This window comes from Eutrigla gurnardus (genome assembly GCF_963514095.1).
Source record: "Eutrigla gurnardus genome assembly, chromosome: 4".
Classification (NCBI taxonomy): Eukaryota; Metazoa; Chordata; class Actinopteri; order Perciformes; family Triglidae; genus Eutrigla; species Eutrigla gurnardus.
The window spans coordinates 19665927-19693735 of record NC_139918.1 but is presented as its reverse complement, the minus strand read 5'-3'; the positions used below and the strand labels follow the sequence as shown (position 1 = coordinate 19693735).

At 45.3% G+C, this 27809-nt stretch overlaps 2 protein-coding genes across 3 annotated transcripts in view; both read right to left on the bottom strand.

Annotated features, from left to right (window-relative positions):
* Positions 1 to 92: 92 nt before the first annotated feature.
* On the bottom strand, positions 93 to 4531 carry fzr1b (fizzy/cell division cycle 20 related 1b). The gene is made up of 14 exons (XM_084008714.1): positions 4352 to 4531; positions 3827 to 4024; positions 3523 to 3624; positions 3357 to 3420; positions 3107 to 3234; positions 2942 to 3024; positions 2649 to 2832; positions 2458 to 2523; positions 2262 to 2364; positions 1951 to 2132; positions 1607 to 1840; positions 1055 to 1159; positions 856 to 948; positions 93 to 458 (listed from the first exon to the last, which is right to left on the bottom strand). The coding sequence occupies exons 2-14, from the start codon at positions 3902 to 3904 to the stop codon at positions 417 to 419; spliced, it is 1464 nt and encodes a 487-aa protein (XP_083864840.1). The 5' UTR covers positions 3905 to 4024; positions 4352 to 4531; the 3' UTR covers positions 93 to 416.
* Positions 4532 to 11795: 7264 nt separating this feature from the next.
* LOC311012047 (3',5'-cyclic-AMP phosphodiesterase 4B-like) overlaps positions 11796 to 27809 on the bottom strand; it is a 33107-nt gene continuing 17093 nt past the window's right edge. For both annotated transcript variants that reach the window (XM_084007336.1, XM_084007337.1), the window contains 9 exons: positions 25069 to 25181; positions 17789 to 17882; positions 15952 to 16235; positions 15628 to 15792; positions 15198 to 15297; positions 14834 to 14988; positions 14585 to 14707; positions 14307 to 14489; positions 11796 to 14215 (listed from right to left, as the gene is read on the bottom strand). In XM_084007336.1, the coding sequence (XP_083863462.1) occupies positions 13847 to 14215; positions 14307 to 14489; positions 14585 to 14707; positions 14834 to 14988; positions 15198 to 15297; positions 15628 to 15792; positions 15952 to 16235; positions 17789 to 17882; positions 25069 to 25181 (1586 nt within the window). In that variant the 3' untranslated portion in view covers positions 11796 to 13846. The remainder of the gene's footprint in view (positions 14216 to 14306; positions 14490 to 14584; positions 14708 to 14833; positions 14989 to 15197; positions 15298 to 15627; positions 15793 to 15951; positions 16236 to 17788; positions 17883 to 25068; positions 25182 to 27809) is intronic.

Genomic DNA, 27809 nt, shown 5'->3' with positions numbered 1-27809 from the left:
ACACACACACACACACACACACACACACACACACACACACACACACACACACGCTTCCTTCGTCTCTTTTAAAAATGTGACATTGTTACATAATATACTTTATAACTCTTGTACATGTTTAATTCTGCTAATATATAATAAACCGACAATAGACTGCTTGTTTTTTTTCTTTCTTTCTTTTTTTTTTTTATCAGTGACGTCACTGTGGGGGATGGCAGTTGTTGTTGGAAGTTCGGACTGCATCCTCTGTAGAAAAACATGGATTTGAGGAGGACTGGTGGTGGTGGTGGTGGTGGTTGGTGCACTGAGAAGAGAGGGCTCTCGAGGGCCAGTCTGTGAGTGTCGTTGGTGACTGTGCATTTCAACCACAACTCAGTAGGTTCCTCCAGAAACCAGTCCTGACCCGGGGCTGTTCACTACCGTATTCTTGTGAAGAGGTTCAGCACCGACTTTGATTCCTGGGAACAGAAGGAAATTAAATCACGTAGCAGGTTAAAATGTGCCACAGCTCCCTCTGTCTGCCAAGAGAACGTTCATTAAAAGCACGTTTAAACGACTTTCAATTCACTTGTTTGGTGAAATGCCAGACTTTTAAATCAGACATTATCCAGGCATTGTCATGTCAAATCAAATCTTATCGCAGAGCTGAGAATTAGACAAAAATCAACACTCACAGAATTTTGTCTACATAGAATTACACAAAAGCACCACTTGAAATGTTTACCAGAGGTGTGCTCATACGTGTCCTGCAAATAAGCCCTTCAGCATGAAAAAGCATTTAAAAAAAAAGCGACTACTTGACTAAGAAGGTGCAGCCCTAGCTATGTAGCACTTTACAGAATGAATATACTGTACCTTTGTGCAGCGTGTCTTACTGAAAACATTCCAGAAACGTAGTGTCTCATCCCCGGCTCCCGTAACGATGGCCTCCCCATCCGGTGACACGGCCTGACGACGGAGGACAAAGAGAACGTATTAGTGAATGATTCCTGTGCATCTCGGATGCTAAAAGTCACACTGACACTGAACCATCCATTTAAAGCTGCAGTCTTACCAGGTACAGCACTCTGTAGGAGTGTCCCGTCAACTTGGCCACTTGCGTTAGTGACGGATACTTCCACACCAGGATCTGGTTCTGAGAGTAGCCGTGGGTGCTCACCTGCGCACAAAGACACAACAGTTAACTAAGAATACACACCTGTACTTAAGTCTGTGTTGTATTTTATAGAAAAAACTCTCAGTATAATTCAATCCAGTCCAACACAGACGTGATCATACGTGATTGTACATTATGTACTGAAATAATAAGAACTACATTTATAAAACGGCTCAAAATGTCCCTCTACTTTAGACAAAAATAGACAGTGTTATAATATTATAATATAGCATGATAATGTCTTATTACACACTAGCAGCCTTAAATTGTTGTAATATTAATAATATTTTTTTTCTAAAGGTGTGATACATTTTTTGTTGATTAATTAATTGATTAAGATACTATTGATTTTCCCCACTTATTAAAATTACATTTCATGGATTATTATCCTTGAACAGGCTGATGCATGTGTGCATGTGTGTGTGTGTGTGTGTGTGTGTGTCTCCTCACCAGCTCGTTGGCGTGTTTGGACCATGCCAGGTTGCACACCTGGGAGCCGGTGTCGGTGCTCTGCAGCGCCTGACCCGTCAGAGTGTTCCAGAAGCGCAGGCAGCGGTCGGCGGTGCCGCCCCCTGACGCCAGCAGCCCGTGTTGGTGGGGGGACCAGGCGATGGCCTTCACTGCCGCCAGGTGGTCACTGTACTGCTGCACCGGGAGAAGGCTGGAGCTGTTCCACACCAGCAGCTGGGGGAAAACAAGGAATGTGATCTCGAGGCTCGGATGTGTTCATTTTATACGATAACAAATGATTTTGTCTGAGGTTGAATTCACTCTAAAGCGTCACACTCTCTCACCTTGTTGTCGTTGCCGCCGGACGCGAGGTGCTGGTGATCGGGAGACCATTTCAGACCGCACACTTCCTGCCTGTGACCTTGCAGCCTCCTCTCGGCCGAAGAGGGCGTTCTGACGTCCCGCTGTAAGATCACGCGGTCCCGACTGCCCGACGACAGCTGCTCGCCGTTCCATGCCAAGGCACCTTGAGCACAAAGGGGTTCATATTTCACCGTGGCAACCAAGAATCCATCCGATGTGTCTTACACGATAATAAGAGCAGACTTTTCAACCAGCAGTTGGTAAGTTGCACTCGACTTCAGCTAAGACTGACCTACACGTGCCGAGTGACCCTCCAGGCTGGTCAGCTTCCTCCCTCCTGCTGCGTCCCAGATCTGAACGTAACCCTTGTGCGTTCCCACGGCAACAAGACTTCCCTGATAGGATAGGATGGGATGTATTTGCTACAAACAGTGATTTTCTCATACCATGGTGTTAAATAAGCAGTAGATTCGGTTCTGGTGGCTCACCCTCTCATTCCAACAGACTGATGTAACAGAGTCTCCATCCACAGAAAGGTCACATAACCTTGTGACCTGTTACGACAACAAAAAAGGACATAAATATACAATTAACACTTTTCCCTTAAGCGGTTCAGACGCAGACTTTTTTTGAAATCCTGCAATAAAACTCAAAGTGTAAATGAATGTGGTCCTCTGACCTGGCTGGTGCAGGCACTCCACAGGTAGACGCAGGCTCCCAGGCCCACACTGAGCAAGTTGCCCACCGACCAGTCTACAAGGTTGAGGTAGAAGTCGTCCTGCAGCTCCGGAGCGTCCAGCACTTTGAAGGGGATCTTGGAGATCTTCCGGGCTGGTTTACGAGGGGAGCGGAGCAGCTTGTGACTGCAGGAGAAGAAGGACGAGAAAAGGAAAACCTACCTACGTCATCTGACAGCATAGTTTAATAACTAAAAAAAAACAGTTTCTGTCGAGCGTGCGAGATATGTCATACCTTTTGTTACTAAGCGGAGAAAGGGAGTAGGGCGAGACTTCATTATCGCTATCGAAAGGCACTCTCTTCGTGTGGACAGTGTACTGTGGGAGGATAAACACACAGAATTATAGTCACTATTTCATCATTGTGACGTCAGTGTTATTTGGAAACACATTATATTACCCTAAACAGGCTGTGAGAGTCTTGAGAGAGGACCGCGTGCCGCCGGTCGTCGGTGTGAGGGTCCGGCACGGTCTCTATCCCGGCTCCGAGTAGCTCATTCCTCAACAGGGCAGCGTACGCTACAGCGTCTGGAGGGATGCCAGCAAAAAGTGGTGGATGGGAACACAGATGGAGGAGAAGATATAGCTTTTACCACAAACAAATACATGCAGACAACTGGGACGATTCACAAGGAGAACAAATGACCGACCTTTGCTCGAGTCGGAACTGGCATCCTTCGCTTTATGGTTCTGATTGGGGAAGCGGCAGTTCTCCTGCAGAGAGAATCTCATTTTTAATATAGTTTTGTGTTGTTTGTGGGGGTCGTGTACAAGGTGAATATGCGACTGAGAAGAAGACGAGAGCGGACTGCTCACGTTGGCGTAGTGGAAGTTGATACTCCAGTTGCTTCCGGCACGGGTGGGAATGAAGCGGTCGCCTGACTTTACACTGACAAGACTGCAAGCAGCACTTGCACCCTGGGATGGAGAGAGGCAGGTGGTGAAACCATAGCAACATAAAGCAGGGGCAGGGTTATTGCTATTGGGCAATTTGATTCAATGCCTTTAAATAGCTAGGGTAGCTCTTGCTTCACACTCACACGCGCCACACACACACACACCCACACACGCCACACACCCACACACACACACGAATAGATGTAACCTCTTCGTATGTCACCTTAGACAGGCGGTCCTCCGTCGGCAGGTTCTGGTGGTTGATCTGCCTCAGCAGCCGCCTCTCGTAGTCCTGGTCCATCTCCTCCGGGCCGACGAGCAGTAGCAAGGCCCCTCTACTGCCCTCCCCGCCCCCCACCCCCCTCCCCCGTTTAAACCTCCGCTCCCTCCCGGTGAGGAAATCCACCGTGGATTCCCATCTCTGTGGAAAAAAACAGGTTCATTTCAGAGAGACCTGTTGGCAGCCAATAGCGAGCGGCCCGGTTAGCGCCGTGTCCGTACATGTCAGCGCACGTCAGCTGCCATCGATGTTGTTGTTGCGGGGTTTAAAGGCCAAGTCAGCATCTGCCGTTAGTTTGCTCGCACAGGAGCGGGACAGATATCCCGGTTTAAATCGCTTTAAACGGCTCCACGGCGCGCTAATGACAGCCGCGTCGTTGTCATGGCATCGTGCTCGCGCACACAGCAGCCCGTTTACAAGCAATGTAAACGTCAGCTGACGTCTCGACAGCGAGGCTTTTTTTCTTACCCGACTGACACGGCGGCTCAGGTGACCAAATCAACTGTCATCTTCGGTCGAGGACGTCGGCGCCGCGGCAGCGTGGGAGCTGTTGTCGCTTTCTTCTCCCCGACAGCGGCACATCCGAATGTCAACGCGAGACTCGCCGAGGTGTTGTTTATGTTCGCGACAAAGATGGCGACCGTATCAGCTGGAGCAGAAATTCTTTAGTTGACGTCTGGTGTCTCTGGAGTCAACGTGGTGCGCGGCTCGACAGCGACGACCGCTGGCGAAACGTGGTCACTGCAGTTCAGTCTCGTTTCGGTTGTTCCTCGTGTGACCGCAAGGTGTCGCCGCTGCACCAAACACATTTTTCCTGAGTGTTTCCAAGCGACTGTACAGTTTTCGCTCAATTGTTTACAGATGTTTGCTGAACGCACAGCTCATATTCTCAGAAATCTACACAACAAAAAAAACAAAATTCACAAAAGCTAAAACTCTCCTACAGAATGCATTCAAAACAATGTTATTATGTCACCTCATTGTATGAACAGATTTTTCTAAAAAAGCAATGCTGGCGTGTTTATTATAAAACACTAGTATGTATGAATGGCTCATAAGGAGATGTATTCCTTTTGCATGTCCAGTGTGACATTAAGTATGTACTGTAATGCGTTGTTTAAAAATAATTTATAATTTAAATAGAAAAACCCACATCCTGTAATAAAGTTGGATTGAAGTTTTACGTGACAAAAATCAGGCTGCATAATGTTTTCTGATTCATGGTCAGATGGTCAACCAAAGTGGGCTGAATCTCAGAGATTATGACTCTCCTTGGTCTTGCTCGTCCTTTTCCCTGTCCTCCTCCTCTTAACCCTCAGAAGAGCTCACCCGTCACCCCTTTTATTGCTAAACCTCTAATTGCGAAACAATTTGCAACACCTGCTCGCCCAGTCAGAGCGGTTTACTGCCAAGTAGGTTGTCACACACAAGGAATGCATTTTAATTTAATTTATAAAACCAACTTCTCACCCTAATTTGTGCACCATCTGTGCTGTCATCAATAGCAGGGAGCGAGAGTATTGATAGCACATGCTGGCCCGAGGGCCCCTGTGTGAGCGTGACTTTAAAGTAAATAAAGATCTTACATTTTCCCTCACAGAGACTACATTTTTCCACCCCTGCTAATAGCACACTTTGCAAATAAAACAGCTAAAGGTTTACTCTTCGATCGTCGATAAAGCACTGAAAGAAAAACATGCCTGCTGCCGGGCTATGTTGAGACTGACTGACATGGGAGGGTGGAGACAAGGCATGGTATCTGTGGTGGCACGTAGATCTTGCACGTAGGCCTGTCTGCTGCATTGACCTTTGACATACTGCAAGACAGCTAGCCCACATTTACATGGCTTCTTAACAAAAAAGAAAAAAAGAAGATGTTACTATCAATACACTGTAACTGACAGCAGGTTAAACAGTTAATTATTAATATCTCTACAGCAAACTGCACTGTTTGTATCAGGAAAACACAAAGTTGAATCTTTTCAAAGTTATTGTTCAAACTGTAATGGTATTATTAAGTATCAGTACTCTGTATCGGCAAGTATTAAAATTGAAATTTTTGTACTCAGTCTGATAAAAAGTGGTATCACTGCATCTCTATTTGTGGAGGCTTTACAATCTGATGCATATACGCCTTCTGTCATTTATCTTTCTGTTCCCACGACAAAATACAGAGAAAATGGGAATTTTTCATATGTATTTGTAAAGCCAATTTATTCTATGTATTTAAGAATGGTGACGAATCATGATTAATCCACAGCTACTTTGCTATAAATCCGATGAAAACTTTAAATTGATTGACTCCCTAATATATATGTATTTTTGCTTTTGCTGATAATTCTTTACTTTTCGTCATATGCAGAACGTTTTCTTTTAAAGGAGTGTGTTTTTTTTTAGATTGATGTGTTGGTACTTTTACTTAAGTAAAGTTTATGAATCCACCACTGTACTTTTAAACACGACTATAGACACGTATACACCACTCACACATTCCACACGTGTGCCCGCATGCAAAAAAAAGCTATCTGACCATCGCCATGTTTTGCTTTTAGACAGCCCAGCCACAACAGCCTCCCTAATCTGCATCCTCCATCAGTTCCACGCAGAGAGGCCCACGTCGGAGGAGCCTGATGCCGACGTGGAGGGCAGCGTCTGGGGGGAGTGGAGCAGCTGTCTGCCCCGGTCGGGCTGGAGGGGAAACTCTGAGGCCTTATCGGTCCTCAGATACAGTGCAGCCCAACGGGCACAGAGGAAGCCGGGCCAGCGCTCGCAGACTGTGACGCTCTCTGATCCTTACTGGAATTCACAACATAACAACAATAGGCTGACTAATCTCATCTCTCGTACAATGACAAGAAAAATAAGGGTTTCAGTATGATAAAGAAGGAAAACATTACTTTGTAATGTCGTAGGTGTCTCAGCATCTTTCCAGGCAAACATGTATTGCTTAATCGTGCACATCCTCTTAGAGATTTTTGTAAACGGTGCAGAGGTCTGGAAAATACAACAACAGGGTATTACCCTAAAGCGACAGTCTTATCTTTAAATCATCACACAGTGCCACATGTTGTTTATCCTCGTTTGAACCATGTGCATATGTGTTTTGGTGAGAACTGAAGGGACAATACGCGACAACAAAGACCACGTCAGATTCAGATCTGATCTTCACACCTCTACATATGCATTACTTCTGATATTTTCACTTTGCGTAGGCGTCCTCAACCTCATTCTCTCTTTCAGCCTCTTTCCCTCCACCACAGACTGTTTCACTGCAGCGCACGTTGAACATCTCCCACGCGTCGCTCACTTTGAAAACACCAGAGAGCTGCATGCTCTCCCACCTCTCTCTCTCTCTCTCTCTCTCCCTCCCTCCCTCTCCCTCTCTCCTCGGGTCACATAAGGACAATCATCGATATGGGCAAAATGAAGAGAAGGCCATGTGGATTAGATGGATTAGAAGTGGACATCCACACTACGTATGTCTACCTGGTGTTTGGATGGATTAAGGCTGTGTGTTGTGTTCCCCCTCAGGTGTAGATGGCGTCTGTGTGGCTGCGTGTTCCTGTATGTATGTATGATCTCAGTGGTATTTTACTTAATGTATTTAATGAACAAACGTGTGTGTGCAGCTGCTTCCCCACGGGGACGTTCCCGTCCGTGTCCGAACAATTCCCGGGCTTGCTGCATGCCGGGTAAAGAGCATGGATTTGACACAGACAAGTATTTTACACTCACAAGGCTAATGTCTGAGGATCCGCTTCAACAACAGCAAGGGATTAGTTTAAAATGCATTCATCACACAGAATCACCGTCTTGTCTTATGTCTTAACTCTGACATATTGTTGTGTTTTTTCCATAAAGTCAAAGGCTGATTAATGCGTTCAATATGACTCAAGGTTGGGTAGTAAACACCCCCTTTTTCTCTTGTCTTACATTTTGGTGTTTTCGATATTCCTCACACATTCCGAGGATGATATAACCGCCGTACACATTCTTTGTTTTTAAAGATATTTGAGACGGTCGCATGCAAAGGCCGATCCACACACCGAGAAGAAACAATGGCATATCTATGATGACTGCCGCCGTGTTTGATAACTAGATGATTTGTGACATTTTGTGGGAAGGACACATCCTGTTATTGTCCTAATCTTGCGTTTTAGAGACCATGAAGCATACAAGACACACAAACCTCCACACAGACAAGAGACATTAGAGGAAGCTGACGGCCTCATCTGATCTTTCCCAGATTCATCATTTTCTTCAGAGCGGGGCAGAACTGCCTTTTTTTTTTCCAGCACACTTCCTTACCCATCTGTCTCAGCTACTCTGAGCTGATCTCTGCTAGCCCCCCCCTCCACACACACACACACACATGCACGGATCACTACAGAATTATCCTGGAATGTCCCGTATTACTCAGAATTGCTCCAGCCGGTTGCATAGATGACTACAGTCCTTACTGTCAACTCAACTCCAAACAAACAGCAGCTGACCAGGAGAAACTCCAGGAAGACATTTGTTTTTATAAAGTGGATACGGAGAGAGCAGGTTTGTTTTGCTGGAAGTGGTTCTCTTCCTCTCTCGCCTTGGCCCGGGGCCGCGGGCCCTTTCAGGTTCTGGCTGGCAGAGTGGAGAAAAGGAGGTTGATTGGCTGTCAACTAGATCCACTGGCAGGAGCAACCTCCGGCCCAGCCGGTTCACAGACACCGCTGCCCGGGGGCCCGGAGCCCGGAGCAGTCTGCCTTCAACCTGCTGACGTCAGTCACCCAACAGACCACAAGACTTGTGTTAGAGTTTCAAACAAACTGGCTGCCCAATTGCCATGGCAGTATGGACCACCACCATGGAAAAGTCCCATTCACGTCTGCTCCCGTGTTTACCATAAACAGCCGCCTCATTTCCTTTTTATGCTGAATCCAAAGAAAGTGGAGGACGGTTCAGGTTTCCGGGTTGTCATCCACAAAACTTGCAAAAGCAACTCTGCAGAACATCTCATTAAATCCTATTGAACACGTAACCTGTCATTTGTTAATTATACGCTCACGCACGGAGCAGGTACAGTACATTTTAGGTCAGTCGCTTTGCATTGTGTCCGGAACAAAGGCTGCAGTCTCTCTGCAGCTCCAGTGCTGCCAGTTTCCTTTCTTACCGTATCATAGCTGAGTAATGAGCACCTTAAAGCGTTGGTAACCATGTGAATGCAAACAACTACCTGGCAAACAAAGTGTGCTCTGTAACCCGAGACCTGAGAACTAACTGTAATATGTATATTTTAGAACATCATGGGGTCATCGGATGTTGGTGTCTTGCAGATGGAACCAAGTCAAAGGAACAACTTTATTTTATCAACTCAAAAGAGAAAATCTAAATTACTGCAATACTAGAGAATGTTAGCACATTGTCAGGAGAGCTACTGCTTTTTAATAATATTAGAAGGGAAAATGAGATAACATCCCGCCTCTGTTTTCAACGTACTTAAAAAAAAAAAAAAATCTTTAAAAGTCATCTCTGGCGTTGTTCTGGTTTTACCCAGCATGCCCTCCTGCTGCTCACGTATTCCAGATGCTTATCTGCTGGGGCCAAGGTGCTCGCCGCCACGGGAGAGTGAATGCCCTGCAGGCCCAGCACAACGCACCCCTATCTCTGCCCTTCCTGTTTACATTGCTGGCTCAGTGTCCAGCAGACACTCAACTCAAATCAGACATGTGTCAACGGTGCTGCCACGAGGAAGTGACTGTAGGCTAACTCACGTTGTTCTTCCTGCTTCTGTCATTTCCTTCTGGTTTTCCCCCTCAGTTGCAAAACTGGAGCCCTGACGTCAATGAAACCACATCAGTCTGTATTACTGTAATTACGGACGATTAATTGTAATTGTGTTGTCGTTAATGGCAAAGCCACTTCAACTGAAATTAAACCAAGGTAATCATGTTTGGCCCCCAGCTCAATTTCTATAATGGAAGTTAAAAATCTTGGTCTATTCCAACAAACATTTATGTAATGAAGAGCAGCTCATATCAGCTGATAATCTTAAAGCCAAATTAAAGTAAAGTGTTTTAATTACATCATGATCTTGAAACAGTTATCCATGCGTTCATCTGCTGTCGGCTTCATTATTGTGATTCCCTGTAAACGAGGTTGACTCCAAGTGGGGCTGGGCAACGTGGGCATACTATTCTATCCCAATGGAGACTTTATCCTAACTGGATAACAATTAATAGTCTATGTGAAACAACCGCCTGGTAAAGCTTTGTTTTGGATGCTCTTCACAAATTAAACATGCGTGCACACAAACAGAGACGATAGTTGAATTTAACTATGCTATTCCTATGAGTGGAGAAGTGCTAACTAAAAGGCTCGGTTAAGGCTCGGTTATGCTTCCGCGTAGTGATCACGCAACGGCCACGCAACGGCCACGCAGTTGCTGGGACACCGTGATGGTTCTGCATTGGGTTTACGTGTCGAAATGCAATTCAATGCCACACTGGTAGAGGGCGCTATGTTTTTTGTAAAGACTGACTGACCGACCGAGACTCTAGACGTATATCGTCGTAGCCTCGTTATAGCCTATTTGTTTACTTTCCGGCTTTAAACATCCACTATTTTTCAGAACTTGGTGTTTTATTTCTTTGTGCAAAAGCGACAAGGTGTAAACAATAAAACGAGGTGCAAACAATAAAACAAGGTGCAAACAATAAAAGTAGCCTATTAAAAGTTGAAATGGCGGTGTTTATGAGTGGAAACCGGAAAAGCGGTCTCCAGCGGATGTAGTTAGCGGACCAATCACAGCCAATGCTGCTGCGTTGGTGTTGCGTCGCCTCGACGCACGTCTAGGATTTTTGAGAGGTGCACGTCAGGCCCTTGCGGTGGACGTAAGGGGGGTCCGCAAAGACGTAAGGGGTCCGTAAGCCCCCTTGCGTTGTGTCGACGCGGAAGCATAACTTGGGCTTTAACTTGGGCTTAAGGGAAGTACGGGTCTAGGAGACAGGTTGAAGGTTTAGATCAAGAGATCTTTGACGTTAGTTGGTTGAGGTTGATTGGAGAAAAGCTGTCTAAATATATATCAGGTCTTAATGCTATTTCTTAGATTCCTGAGTTTGAGGGTAGCGTGGTTCCAATTGAAGACAGTAAGTTTGAGTAATTTTGTCTGATAGCTAAAAGTCATTTCTACTAAAGTCTATAGGAATACATGACTCACTAGAGCTGTGACTCTTTGTCAGCCTGGCTACAGTACTGAAAAGAAATCTAGGGTTGTTTTTATTGTCCTCTATGAGAGATGAGTAGTAGGCTGCTCTGGCATTACAGAGAGCCTATAGTTTTAAGACTGTCTTGCTAGACTAGGCGGGATTCTTCCAGTTTGGTGGATTGCCAGCTGATTTTAAGATTACACAATTTGTGTTTTGATTTACGAGCTAACTTCCTTTGTTTCATATCTAAAATTAAGACTGCAAGACTTTTAACTGGAACAAAAAGCTTTTCCTGTTGCTGCTCCAGCCTCTGTGAAAACTTCCTACATGGAGTCCGTTCCACCATTGACCATTTGAAATAATAATAATTTAAATTCAATGACCCAGCTGTTTTTTTTTTGCTTGCTTTTTTTTTTTAGTTCAGTCTGAGTCGATGGTTTTCGTCTGCTCTCAATTTATTTCTGACTAATGTAATGTTGGTTTTATTCTATGTCTCCTAATTTATATTCATCTTTTATCGTTTTATTGTATTACATTATGTATTATTGCCTTTTATCTTAAATGATGTATTCCTGTTTGAGGCAGATATCAAATCTATCTTTGTTGAGGAAGCAGAAGTTAAAAATATAAATAAATATATTTTTTAAAAACAATTAGAAAACTATTTTAATAAGTAAATTCTTATAATAAGCTTGCTAATGTCACTCAATAACACACAGACCATACAATTCTGTAATACATGCCCATTTTAATAATCTGATAGAAAACATTGGTTGAGCACAACATACACCGTTTTACCATATATTGTGAGGAAAAGAACACTGAAAAAATATATTTGAAACAATGTTATATATTTCAGCAAATGTTCCTATAGCTGTACAATGACCCGTCACCGTACACAATATACTGCAGTAAATATTCAGCCTTCATAATCCACCGGGAACACAAAGACAAAAAACAAAAGCCAGATTTTCTTCTGCACCTCACGTGAGGTGTGGTTGGTTCTGAATGTACACGCACGTCTTCTGGCTGGGATTTGAAAAACAACAAACATTTTTCAAACTGTCAAAAGTTGAGCTGCATAACTTCATGTTACGGTCGTATAGCAAAAACAGCTTGCTTATCACAATAAAACCAGAACCACCGGACAAAGTTCAGTCAAAATGGGATTTGACACATGGTAGTGCATATAAATAATAACAAATATACAAGGGAATATTAACAATCAATATCAATATTATCATATACAAGGAAATAGGTAATAAATACACTGTTACAAACAGCTGAAGGATCGGCACAACACAGCTGGGTGCAACGAGATTGTGCAACTCTGTGACTACTCACATACACACTCACATGCACACACACAGGAGGTATCGTGTCATGACACAACGTTGACCCCCCACCCCTCCCCCTCCCACCCAGCCCTCCCCTTTTATTGTGAAGGTTGCGCCTTACATTGTGGTACCTTTAAAGTAGTGTTGGACAGATCTGCAACCAGCTGCTGAAATGTCGACATATTCAAAGTGCTGGAATAAAGACTAAGAGATATAATTATTCTATGACTAACAGGTGTCTTTTTTTAAAAATGTGCACACAGTCTTGCCGTCATTCAAAAGTTCAAAATGAGTCACGGTGTAAAGCCTATTCACCACCATAAGGTGTGTGTGATCTAATGAAACTGGGGAATTACAAGGTGGAAACAGATTTCTCATAAGGGGAACGCTCAGAACGATGCAATATGAGGAGATTCATAACCTGCATCTTTCTCTCCTTTTTGGGGTGATATTTCACTCAGTAATTGGCTTTCGAACTCCACACCCGGCTACATAACGGTGTCAGAGATCAACTTCACTTCTGGTGGCAGTGAAATCATCAAAGTGCTTTCTTTACAGGATCTTTGGAGTTTGTTTTGTTTTTCTTTTCTTTTTTTTTGGACTCAAAAAATACTTAATATTTTATTATTTAATTGCTTGTGTGATGAATTATTGGAGAAAAGAAAACAGTTGAATGAATTTAATTATTTTGGTTTGAGATGTTTACTAGAGTAGATTACTGATGCTTTCCACGCTCTCTTTGTCTTATGCCACAAAGTGCAAATTGTGCTGGGAAGTCGTCTGATTTTTAGAAATCCATCCACTGAACAAGCTTTTACTATTGCCAGAACATTAGGAAGACTGTGTGAGAGAAATGTGTCCTTTTGGTAGAAAACTTTGACACATTTTACAGCTACATGAATGTGTTCAATAAATTATAAAAACACTTACAAAAAAGACACGGTTGTTAAAAAAAAAAGGCACACGACTTGCTTTTTAAAGACAAGTATTAGAAAAAAAAAAAACTACTACTTGGGTACAAATAACTTGTAACAGTAGTTTTTGGTTGGAAACTACCAGGTAGAATCCAATCCAGACACAATACAAGTAATTGAAATGAAAAACATCCTGAAGTGCAAGTTTGGATTTTTTTTACTCGTGCCAGTTCACGGATACATATCGTCCACTTCACCTTCTTGGTCTGTGAGATTCGGCCCCGTCTCTGCAGTCTGCCAGTAGTCCCTTCTTTAAAGAACACACTTCTTCCAGCTCCCTTCTCGGGGAGTCAAAAACAAACTGCCACAGGGTTTCCAAGCCTCATTTGCAGGAGTGGCCCACATTCAGTCAGGCCCTCTTTGCCAGGCAGCTCCAAAGAGCCAGATTGCAGGATTGCTCTACTGCAATGAAATTAACTCAGCCTAACCAGCAAAAGTTGCTGCACTCTAAGATCACCACCAGTGCAGCTATGTTTCCGCTGGGGAGACGTCACGCGTCGCCATTTCTACCGTGTCCTGATCAGAGGCGAGGTGTTGGAGGAACACGCCGTCAGCCGTCTCCATCATCACGCTTTCCCCGTCTCCCCCCTGTCCATCTTGTTCATCGAGCGTCAGCTCAAACTGAAATTTACTAACTACAGGTCCTCCCTCCGCCTCATCCTGTGAGCCGCCCTCCCCGTCACTGGTATAGAAGGGAGGGGAGGGACTCTGGGGGATCATGCTCTGGTACCAGTTTCTGTTATCCTCTAGCGTGTCCAGGATGTCCTGGGCGTCTGGGTGGACCAGGTCGGCCCACGTCTCCCACAGAGGGTGCACGATGTAATCGATGAAACCAACCTAGAAAGGATAATAAGGGATGAAGTTAGTAAGAATAAAGACAAATAACTACAACATTCTAATTTTAGAGTGAAATGTGAATGTTCTCTACCTGCGTTCTCTCCACTGAAGCGGTGTGTTTGTCGCACATCGGACTGATCTCCATCCCCCTCTCTCTCTCCCTGTCTCCCTGGTGGAAGAACTCCTCCATGATCCTATCCGTCCATTGCCGGTACACATCCAGAGGCTTGGTCGGGTTGCTCAGGTCCGCACAGTGAACCATGTTACGCAAAACCTGCAGAGGGAAAAAATAAATAAATAAACATCTTGCATCCCTTCTGTGTGTGCCAAACTGCCTGCATCATGCGGATGCACCAGAGTGCTTCTTACCTGCATCCTGTCTGTGTAGTTATCCAACAGCAGGACGCCAGAGCTCGTCACTTTCTTGGTTTCCACCATCGTCTTCAGATTAGCCAGCAGGCTCATGTGTTTAGACATGTCTGTTGCCAATACCTGGATGAGAGAAAGACACGGAGGATGATGTCAGATATAATTTCGGAGGGAAGCAATAAAGCAGTCGAGGCATCGCTGTGAAACCTTAAAACGCCATCAGACAGATGTGCAGACGCTCTTCCTCACCATGTCGATGACCATCCTCCGTAGCGACTGCCTCTGCTTCTTGTTGAGGTTTTGGAAGATGTCGCAGTTTTCCTCCTGCAGCAGCTTGAAGCCCACGGCCAGGTGGTGGTTCTCTAGCACTGACTCATCGTTGTACATCAGAGCCAGCTCAGAGTCTAAAGGCAGAGCAGGGAGGGAGAAACGACAGGAAGAGAGACATTAAACTGGAGCTCTAGCTTTTTAAAAACTCAGGTTAGGTAACTATGGTAACCATGCAATTTGACTAAAAACCCACATTTTAGACAGATCCCGTAAAAGCCAAGCAAATATTCCTGCCTGTTGCAACTGTAGACTACACAAATAGGCACCGTGAAAGAGGACTCACTGGTGTTGATGAGGAACTGGTTGGACACTCCTGGGTGGTCCACGTCATGAATGGCTGCAGCGAAGATGGCTGCCAAGATCTCCAGGTCTGTGAAGACCGCCTGTGTTGGAAAAAGAAGGAAGAAGATGAGTTTCATACTCAGTAAACTGGACGAACAAGTTTAGGCATGAGACAATTGTTCGAGGCTGATGCTTCTGTGTCATCTGCTCTGGCATGTAGGTGTTTTGCCAGTGGTGACGCTAATGCCAGTAAATGCATTAAAGCATAACAACTAGTTGAGACTAAAAGGTGCGGCCGATGGTGCCACAATTGAATGGTGTCACATGTCAATCAGATAAGTAATCAGAACATAATTGAAGGCCAATTAAGCAACAATTAAAAAAAAAAAGGCAAAGAAAAATATAGCTATTTCATGACTTCAGTGACTTACATCGAGTGCGGGAGTTGACAAGAGGATGTGTGTGGACTGGGCCACGTCAGCGGCGTGCAGGCTGTTGTGGTAGGCCACGTCCGAGTGATAGTGGTCCTCCAAGGTCAGCATGAACGTCACGAAGGTGTCTGTTGGAATCTTGAACGTCCTCATCAGGTCTCGCTCCTGCATAGGACACAGAAGAAGAAGAAGACGGTTACGGTGAGATTCCTTAGTTGTATTCTCAAGCATATTAAAGCTAATGTGTTCACCAGCAGTCTAGTGTTCTGACCTTAAAATCTATGCTATAAACCATATTTGGCAAATTGTGAATAATACACTGACCTGAAAGATGGTGAACATTGTGCAAGTGAGCGGCCGGTTGTGGGAGTGCTCAGCCACTTTGAAGATATTCAGGCCCCATCTGTTGATGTCCTCCAGGTCTTTCGACAGCAGCTCCTCCTGGTCCGTCTTGACCCCAAAACGATTGCTCGTGCTTCCAGAGATGCTGACCTTCCTCACCCCACTGATCTGAGTCATCATCCCACCCTGCTGCTGCTGCTGGCTCCCCTGCTTCCTCTTCCTCAACTTCGGAACTGGACATGGAAGCTCCAACTCATTCTGCTTGTCTGCAGAGGAAGAAATATTAAAAAGATGCTTTTTAGTTACTTAAAAGACAAAAGTGGACTAGGCTAGAGGATGCAGCATAAGCATCCAAGAAAGTAAGCAAAGGGGAGATAATTGACCTCTCATACCCACATGACAACACATTAAAGCTGCTCTGACAGTTGTTGAATTAGCAAGCGACCTTTCAGTTAGTTTACCTTGCAAAAAATAAATTACTCCACAATGTAAAAGCAAAAAGAATAAGAATTTCAAGAAGGGTCAAGAAGTTCTGCTGATGTTTTGGTATCCGACAATGTTCCAGTGGCCCGTGCATTCGGAGAAACGGAGCCCTGTTACAATAATAACAATCCACAGAATCGTGGAAAGCTGGCTCACATTAAGATGTTTGTCATGTTTTTGTTGCGGGTGTGTTTGGTGCATGACATGCTCTACGCAGATGACAGTGTGTGCGAGTGCAAAACTTGCTCGGTCTGAATACGAGCAACACACACACACACACACACACACACACACACACACACACACACACACACACACACACACACACACACACACACACACACACACACACACACACACACACACACACACACACACACACACACACACACACACACACACACACACACACACACACACACACACACACACACACACACACACACACACACACACACACACACACACACACACACACACACACACACACACACACACACACACACACACACACACACACACACACACACACACACACACACACACACACACCGCAGCGAGAGAAAAATATCTCGGATGCAAGAAAAAAGGGATCTCACTACACCTGACAGGTGTTAGCTGAAATACAGACGAAACCACAAAGCTTCAAAGACAAGTTTCTCTCTGCTCTGTTGTGTTTGTCAGCTCGATCATGCAGAAATCTCTTTCACCGCATCACTTCTATTGTTAGGCGAAGGTACAGTTTATCCCTCTAGTCTCTTTTAGGTTTAGGTGTGTTTACTAGCGAGAGCAGATAATTAAGTCTGAACACAGTCCAGGTAAGCTGGCTGGTCCGGGTGGATGCTGGTGGCGAGTTGGACGGGAAGGTGGAAAACTTCAGAGGCAGACTGGCCGTGAGTCACTAGACGCCTCCAGGAAAGAGACGGGGAAGCACTGCTGTCCTCCTGGTGAATAATGCAGCATCTGGACCTGATGGGACTGTGTGCAATCAAGCAGTCACCCTCATCCTTGCTCATTGCCTCCGATTTGTCCAGAAGGAAGTCTTCCCCGAGTAGAACCGCCCCTCCCCCCTCCGCCACATCCTCCTTCCACATCTCTCCGCAGTCAGATTGAGGGAACTCTCCCTCGTCCCCCCCCTCCAGACCAGATCAGACTGGTTTGAGATCAGTGGAGCAGACTAACTAGGAGTTTCTCCGCTACTTAGCACATGCTTTGGATCACCCTCACAACCTCTGCCACACATCAAGTGTATGTGTCGTTGCTGAAGGATGGTGGCTCATTTAAGCCTTACTGATGCCATTAATATTTGTGTGTGGATATGTGCTGCAGTGCTCACCTAAGAAGGTGTTGGAGATGTACTCTGACACTTGGTTGCCTGAGCGACTCATCTCAGACAGGTGGCTTAGCTCCCGGTTCAGCATCCTCTTGAACTAGAGGAAGAGAGATAAAAAAAAAAAAAAAAAGTATGAGATTAAATCAATACAAGGAAATACACATTTGTTTATTCATGTTGCGCCCGTTTCCGAGCAGAGGAATAAAGAACTTCCTGTTATTTCCACTGAAATATGTCCCTCATGGACATATTTCAGTGGACTCTTGGGGTTTGGACTCTTGGGGTTTTTGGACTCTTGGGGTTTTTTTTTATGCGCCATATATGGACTGTGTTTACGTCTTCCCGATCCTGGTTTGAGTTAGCCACTGAGAGACTTGACCGCCGAGCATTTCAACAAACAAAATACAGGGCATAATATTCAAAATACAGCTTCATAATGTTCATGCTGAGTTTTTCCCAGTGTAACAAAATGTGCTAGTTTGTCTCCGCGCATCACCGAGACATTGCAGAACGACAGAATCAGTCTAATCTAATCAAACACTGTGCAATCGAAACCCAACAACATCAACGTGGGAAATCTGAGATCCGCAGCTACAGTGAAAGGACGTGCATATACAGTATGTGCATGCACCCCCCCACCCCACACACACACACACACACACGCAGTCCCATCTATGCCAGCTCTCCTCTGGGACACACCTTGATGTATCCCCAGGACACGGAGAACAGGTAGTTGGCCTCAGGCATGGTGCTGAGCTGCGCTGAGCCCCTGGTGCTCCCCAGCAGAAGCGCTGTATGCTCCTCTCTGAGTGGACCCCCAAGGCTGAGCTCGGCCCTATAACCTTAAGCCCAAATCGCCGCCAAAATGCCCGGCTTCCACTGGTTGACTACGGTAAAAAACGCCACGGCTGAACTGCCTAGCGTGGGGCTGTGGCAGACCCCTACATCTCCGGCCAAATGCGCCTCCTCATAGCCTCCGCCGCCGTTTTCCAGAATGGCGAGCCGGCTGGCGAGAGTGATGGAATCCCCCTGGATGCAATCAATATTTCCTTTGCTTTTCTTCAGGTCTCACTGCCTCCGTCCGTCCGTCCGTCCCTCTAAACCTCTTTCTAACCCTGCGACCATCCAAATGTCATCCTGTGACATGCGGGGGGGGAAATCCAGCCTTCCCACCCCAGATTGAGCGAGGCGGGGAGACAGAACAGGCTCTAAGACAGAGGGAGAAAGGAAAGGAGGGACAGAGAAAGGCGGAGAGGAAGGGGGGGGGGGGTGCGCTCTAGCTGTAGAGTCCCCTGTGGCAGACTGATGGAGTCTCTCTCTCTTTACCTCCCACCCTTGCTAAACATCGAGCCATGCACAGCACTGCAGATAATCACAATTTGGAGAATCCCCCCCCTGCATCCTTCTCTCCGTCTCCAGACCATTTCTCTCTTTCTCCCTAACTCCTGTGCTCGCTGCAAACCCCCTCCCCACCTCGGGTTCCCTCCCTTCCCGATCGGCTCCCCCTGCTCAGTAATGCAGAACAGATCCTACGCATACTGCGCAATGCGAGGCTTCAAAGCACCAGAGCCTTTATTACACGGCTGAGGAGATGACGGGTATTAATTCACCAGATTGGGGTAGAGTCTTTTTGGACATTGAATTGGCGAACTGCTGTACACACACACACACACACACACACACACACATTAATTTACAGTCCATCAAAAAGACCTCTTCTTGTAATCAATTTCAGCAATTCTATACAACAGCTCTCAAAACATCCCATTCCCTGCTTCACTGCAGCAGTTTTCTGTATTAAGACTCAAACGAAGATTATAGAAGACAAACAAATGAGTTTTCAGACTGCCGCCCACCAGTGTACCACCAATAGCACGGCAACCTGAACGCCATGGCAACAGAGTCACGTGGCTCCCCTCCCATCATTCTCACGGTGGTCCCCACTCTAAACTCCTTACGCGCACACACACACACACACACACACACACACACACGGTAGAGATGCACCAGTTTGACACAACTAGGCTAGACATTGTAAAAAAACACAACCACAGACACAGTTTCTGTTAAAGAAGGCAGATTCTGATGCATAATAACAAGAAGCACTTCTTGCAAAACCCATTTTTCTTTAATATGAATGCTCTGATTTTTTTTTCTTTCTACAATGGAGTCTTTTCTCCTCAGGTCTCAACAGTTATAGCTGTCAAGCAGACGGCGAACATCTACTTGACTCTGGAACTTGAATACCATTTTCAAAGAGTTGGCTGCACTCGAGACCTGGACTGCCAAAGGCGGTCCATAAAAATCAAAGAAAGCTCGTAAGGACAAAAATGCGAGCTTGGATGCGGAAGGCTTTATTCCATTCACAGCGAGCTCGTAATTGATTCTTTAAAGCAGTGGAGCAGCGTGGGTTTGTGTGACCTCTAGGAAATGAATCGGGCACAGAAACACATTTAAGTCCACCAGAGTCATAAAGCGGTGCTCAGACGCACAGCAGATGCTCGTGGTATGGTGACAAGTCCATGAGTGTGTTCGGGACAATAGATTACTCAATGCATGGCGTTAGGTCATACATCCTTTTACGTTAGCAAAGACTCGCACTAAGAACAAACCCCGGTCTTAGCTAATCTCGAGAAGTTTCATAACATCCGGCAATCTGTGGTTAGTTCTCAGAAGATGATGAGCGGATGCTTTAGCATGAGATATGTACTGGAGTTATTGCTTGGCAAAATGGTAATTAAAATGTCTTTGTTTGGATGTAAGCCAAAACACTATTGAAATGAACTCAAAAAGTGTTTTTTTAAGGCGAATATGCCACCACACTATTGTTTAGTCTTACTGGCCTGAATCCTAAAAACAACACAACAGGAAAATCTGAATTCAATGAGTAAAAAAAAAAAAAAAGCAAACTACATTATTATTAATATTATTAAATCCACTTTTTCCGAAAGAAATCACACTAGATCAAACCACTTAATGCACTCTTTGATCAATCCCACTCTCCACATGGCAGACCACACTCCGGCGGCACAATGCAAGCGGCTCCAAAACTAACTCACCTTTCTCCATCTTGCATGCATCCCAATGTTCTTCATCTGCTTTTCAGAAGATATTCCCATTGTTGTTTAACACAAAAAACGAAACCCAAAAGATATCTTGTAAATTTCCGCAAGCAAAAACTCGTTCAGTATGAATGCATCCGCTCTCTCTCTCTCTTCTCTTGTCTTGTCTGAAGTGGAGTCAGGCAGGAAATGTATAAAGCTGACTGGTGTGACTGGCCTACACAGTCTAGCGAAAGAGCGATGGCTCCTCCCTCCAACGCAGGCCCGAGCTTGCGTCCCCACCTACTTCCCTTTTTCTTGGTAGAGTCATTCAGGTCACTTGCTGGTATACATCCTGCTTCTGAACATTGCCTCAGGCACAGAACAACCAAGACACTTGAGCTCATCACTGAAAACATGAGTCATACGTGTCATGATTTTCCCATTCCATATAATTAGTTATCACAAATAATTAGTTCTTAGTAATAACTAATTATATGAGTGGAGAAAATCATAAATGACACGTATGATATCCTTGTGGAGAAGTTTCCAAGCCCAGTTCTAACACTTTTACCTTGACTGAATGGGAGCAGAGACCGAAAGGTGGATTGCAATGTGACCTCATATTGCAATACCTCGGCTGTGCAATCTGACAAAGCCCGGAGTGATCCCATACGGCCTCTTTGCCCCGCGTGGCTGTTTACAGTGTCAACATACCGTGGATTACGCTAAAAGAGTTTTCACAGTTGAGAAAGAGACATTTCCTAGAAGGTTTTGATCAAAACTAGATAAGAAAAGGGTTACAGTAAAAGCTGGTTTCATATTTACCTTCCTCATTCTGGTTTATTTTCCACGATAACAGCAGATTACAGAGGTAAAACTGTTTAATTACAATTAGGCCCCATAATCACTACTGCAGCCCGTCTGATCCGCTCCCCACTCTTTCAGTCAAACGGAATCACAACACTATAATTTAATGTCCATTACCCCTGCTGCAGCTACAGACCCACCGCTACATCTGTTTCAATAATTTTGTCATTTTTTCCCCCTCTGAAGACGGCGGCGCTTCAAAGTTGAAGTGACCACACGTGAGTTAAAGTTTCCTACTCGCTCACGCTCTGCTCAGGGGCTCTCTCGCACGCTACCCGCAAAAGCGCTAAGCTCCTCTAACTGGATTCAGATGGCAGTGTTTGTCCAAGGCCGTCACCGGCATCGGCGTGGAAGTGTGGCGAGGCTAATGATAGTGAGGGGGCAGGGGGGGGAGCTGCTTCCCGCTCTGAGGTCACAGCGACCGGGCCGGCGGTCAGCAGGGTGTGTGGTCCCCGTAGCCCCGGATACACCTGTGCCCTTGGACACTGAAAGCGGAGACACCCTGGGTTTGATCGCGGGCTCAATTACATCCTCTCTGGTTCCCAAAAGAAACGGGCTCTTTGTCAGACATCACGTCATTTAAATGCTGGGAAGCAGCAAAAGCCTGCAGATGCTGCATTAATGGCACAATTATACGTGTGTTTAAGTGGATTCGACGCCAATTTTGGGCCAATTAAGGATTTCTTTCCATCCCTGTACCATTGCGCAACAATCTAGTACAGTGACTCACCCCTTAACTGTAACATCATAAACTGTTGACCTCCATTCTTCAGAAACACCATCGGCCGACAATGCTTAGCGGCGGTGTCATAATGGGAGGATTCTGAACAATATGCTAGGCCTGCCTGACCGAGTGGCTGAGCTGCCGAGCGTCTGCAGGGCCTTGTGCTCATTGTCTTGGCGGTCCCAGTGACGTGGTTGTCCGTAAAGACTCAACCTGGCCACATGGTCAAAGCGCAGCTATTGTCGTCTGGTAACCAGGGAGCAGTGAGCAGGAGGGGGGGGGCAGCGCCGGGGCACGGGAAGTAAAGAGACAGGAAACTGGTGTCAGGGTCGCAGTCACCCGTTATGGTCTGACAACGCCCCCTCCCCGTCCCAGTCCTCCCTCAGACCACAGTGTAGAATAGACGTAAATGGACAACACCACCCTGGGTGTATGTAAGCAGACGCCGCCGTACAGTCTCCACTGTCTAGGGGGGGTTGAGTAATGCTGTGCACTGTCTAGTAATTTAGTTCTCTACGCAAATGAAATACGCATGAAGAAAACGTCCATCAAAGCAAAGGGAAGTAATTAGTTCTAAACAGCCGCTTTGTGTTGTCTGGAAACACCACAATGTGTTTATCTAGATTTACTTGAACTAAACCAGAAAGCTGAATTTAAAAAAAAGGTCTGTTATGCAAATTCATGAAATGAATGCTATTTTTTCCCCAGGGATGGCAAAGTTTGTCTAAAGATGTTCTTTTAGAGCAGGGATCTTCAACCGGGGGTCCTCAACCCCTAGGGGGTCCGCAGAGTTACTGCAGGGGGTCCCCGGAATTATTTGATCCCAAACTTTTTTCTTCCAAAAATACACATTAACATGAATAAAATATATATTAAGCAAATATAAAACTTCCTATTTGGTAAATTATGTTGTGAAATGCCAATTTAGAATTATAACATGTTCTACAAATATATGAATGTTAATTATTATTTTAACGGATTAGCATTGTATACATACATCATTACAGAGTACTGTTATACATGGATCTATAGACTGCACTACAAATTATTATTGGTTCGGTTTAATATACAACTATACACTGTATTACAGACAATCATGTCTCCTTGAGGATGAAAGCAATCACCTCAGTGATCACATAGCTTTACATCATCAAGTCAAATTTCAAAATTTGTGTAAAGCATTGGTAAATATTCACATATCTGTACGGGGAATGATATTCCCAAAAGGCTCAGCTGTACTTGTTTGCTGTTAGCAAATGTTAGCATGCTAACACTCAACTCAGATGGTGAACATGGTAAATGCAAAAACTGCTAAACATGAGCGTTTTAATATTGTCACTGCAAGGATGATAGCAGGGTGATGTTAGCATTTAGCTCAACACACTACTTGACTTATTAATTTTTTTTTTCTTTTTTGAGAAAATCTTTGAGAAAAAGTCAATATTAACTTCAGGTCAGTTACATTTTATAATGTTAATGATTAGAATTTATGTATGTATGTATGTATGTACCATGTACTGTGTTTTGACTGCAAACCGTGGTACTAAGCGCCAGCCCTTGTAGGAGCCCTACTTCCTTGTTTCAAAGCAGACGTACATACACACCACAGATGTGACCTTGCCCTTTCCACAGCTAGTGCAAGGATAATCATATAGAAGGAGAAAAGGGAGTGCTTACAATTGGCTGGTTCAGCAACACAAAAGAGCAACGTGCCCGACATGACGCCTTTTGACTAAGATGCGAACAAAGGTTGAAAAGCAGTGGAATGTTCCTTTAAAGACAGCATTTTCTCTGTTAATCTTAAACTATAGTCTGGACAAACGCATGTCTGTCACTTAAGTGTGACCCATTATGATTATGAGATGACAGCCAACATCCACACATTAAATCTGCATGTATCTGCAGCTGCATCTTTTTCTTTTTTTTCTCACATAAAATGATGCCAGCCCATACACGACCGCAAAACAGCTGTTACTTTGCAAGTGCGTCAATGTGGCACCAGACAATTTACATTTTGCATACACTGCTCAAATTGACAACCACACAGCAACAGAAAAACAATAGTGCAGCTGTGTACAAGTGAGTCAGCTCAATATAACAAGTTCAGTCTCCCCAATACGTCTTTCGCCAGCGTATTACAGAATACAGACTGCGAGAACGATAATTCTGCAACATTGAAAAGCTAATGGATCTGGGATCGAACCTGTGAAATGATGGCATTTGCTCTGAACTTCATTTTTGATTTGCGAGACATGACACTGTATGGTGGTGGTGCGCTGTGTGCCTGCGAGGTCTTATGGTGATCACAATGGATAGAGCAGGAAATGACACGGTTAAATACATAAAGAAATATCATCATTAAATGCATATTAGTGTTTATATGACAATTTATTAATTTCAAATTTGGAGATTAAAAGCTCAGTTGATATTGATGCTCGATTGCCTAAAATATGACTTTAAAATGCATCGTGCATAACAAGCAGCTCAAATGGAAATCAACTACAATTCCATAAAAAGTTGAGTTTTTAGTTCCATTAGATGACCTAACTTTTTAAAAGTGGACATGTGGATGGAAAGGCTTCCCTGCAGCTTCACAAATGTGCTGTTGGCACACACACACACATACAATAATAAATAAATTGTCCTACCTTGTTAGAGGCCATGTCACTGACAGAGCGGTAGGTCTGGATGGTCTCCAACTGGTCTAGACACCAGTCCAGCTCCTCCATGGTCTCCATAGCCAGCTTCTGGTAGGACTCATCTGCCAACAGACACATGGACACGTAATCAGGCCGGAGAGGATCCATGTCCATCGCGGAGCCCCCCGACACCATGCGTGGAGGTCCGAGGGTCCCGGCGTGGCTTGATCTGACGGAGGACTGTCCCGCAGGACATCCAGGAGACGCAGAGGAAGAGGGGGAGGCGTGTACACACAGCTCCTTCATCTTGTTACACTCTTCCACCGCCACAGAAAGTTCAGACAAACCGAGGGCTAGAGTTACTGTTTGCAGACTCTCTCTGTAGTCTCTTTCTCTCAGTATCCCCCCTTTCCCTCGCTCTCATGCGCTCCCCTCCCGCTCCGTCTGGTTACCCCCGCCCCCTCTCAGGCTCTCTCTCTCCGTTGCTTATCCCCCTCTTTCAGTATCACCCGACTCTGCTGAATGACTGCCGTGCAAACTAGGCAGTTTGCTGCCTCCTGCTGTCTGTGAACTCCCCTTCCCCACATTTAAACACATACAAATGACAAATCCACTACCTGGAAAAGACACTCATCTGGCGTTTAATGCATCCTATTTGTACAGCACTGAAGCTGTGGGGAGAATAGAAAGGGGGAGGAGCAAGAGAGAAACACCTATATTAACTTATTGGATGCATTTTGTCACTGTTGCAACTCCCGATGACTTCCTTTCTGAAACATGCAGACCACTTCAAGGCTGCGCTCGGCTGTACTGCAGCAACAGCACACACCACGCTTCACAAACTGGCTCTCTCCTCTCTGAACCTCTCCGAGGGAGAGAGAAGAAAAAAAAAATTATACCAAACACCACACTCTGTGTTTGCACAAGCAACACGAGAGGCAAACTTTGACTCCCTGAACTGGGGGACGGCCAGGCCCGGGGTCTCGCTGTGTGCCAAAGAAACCAAAGCGCTTCCTCTTTGGCCCCGAACTCGCACAAAACATGGAGCGGAATTACTGAACGGCGGAGTGACTGCTGAGGACAATCGGAGCTGTCATGTGCCGATTAAGCTCTGTCGTTAGCAGTTATGCCTCACATGTGGTAGGCCTGCAAACTTCAGAAGGAAAAAGGGAGTTTCCAAAAAAAAAAAAAAAAAAAGGGAACAGAGATGACGAAACACAAGGAAACAAACTAAGAAAAATAACCCCCTGATATACCAGAGAGAATGTTGATTCAATGAGCTTCTGACCAGAGGGAGTGAACGTTAAGCGCATCTGGATCTCCCCGCCTTCCCTTTTTTTTTCTATGGAAAAGACTGATCTCTACTTCATAGGGCTTCACACATGGAAGAAATTGACCCCATATGCTTAGCACAACAGGACAGCCAGCACGCTGCTCCCCAATTTACGCCAATGTAGTGGATCAAAGCACTTCAAAGCATGGTGATGGCGTAAATGCTCCGAACCGCCAGCGTTTAACAAAGAACTTCAAGGAAATCTCAGAGGATATATGTGCCGTGGAGGAAACCTCCCACCGGTGAAAGATATCAGAGCAGCATAATGACCAGCATCTCTCCTGAATCACAAAGGGGAGTAGAGTTTCAAACCGTTTGAGCTCGACTGCGGTTTTTTAAAAGAAATCATGCCGCTGGCTCCTCCGATTACAGGAGCACGACTGCTGGCCCTAGCCTCATTCCTCAGGTCAGACCAATTTTTCCTTTACTTGAGCTCCAGGTTGGAGAATTCAAAAGAACCCCTTGGCTACAATATAACGCTGGCTTGGTGGGTTCAATTTATTCAAAGGGAACCACTGGCATCCAAGCCATGTAAAAGTCAGTGACACGGACTAGAAAGTACAGCATCAAAGCAGCTCATGCACAAGGCGGTGAGCTGTTGAAACTGAGTACACACCAACGTGCGGCCGTCTTGAGCCATAGGGGCAGAAGACGTTGCCAAGAAGGTGCGACCACATCCTGCCCCCGCTCCCTCCAATGAGAGCGTATAGAGACATTTTAACAAGGAAGTCGGGAATCAAAGACTTGGCCCGTCCGCGCTGCCTGTATGACCAGGACTGGGGTCATTTTGAAGCTGGCGGCCGATTCATACACGCACAGTCCAGAGACTGACGGCAGCAAAAAAACCTCTCAGATGTAGACTGCAGAACAAAAGTTTACTGGTTTTTCGCCGTCTGGCTTCGTGCCGCTCGCCTACAGCACGATCGCTGTAGCAGAACGTCACATGTTCTTCTGCTGCGTTACCTAAAAGTGACAACAGCTGGATGGGCCTCCAACATGAGTTTCATAATCCAGAGTTGTAATTAAAATACAATTATGCACACACACACAGGAATGGAAGATGGGACTGCTGAACCCATCGTCGCCTCCGGTTGATCATAAATACAGTGCTAAATGGGCTGACAGACGTTTCACAATGTCACCAGTCAAGGTTGGCGTGACGCACTTTCAGTCTGAAAAACCTGCTCCAGACAGAGTGCGAGGTAGTTTTCCAGCCTGTTTTTTTTTTTTTTTTTCTGTGGAAGTCTATTTTTTTTCTCTTTGGTGAGTCCTAATGCTTTGGCCATATGCTGGAGGCTGCCGAGAGGACAACAGACCTCAGTGTGCAGACAGACCCCGTCTGCCTCCCCTCTCTCCCCCTTTTCCCTCCAACTCTCTCCCCTATAGGGCCACAAACCGGCCTCTGTGAGAGCCATCA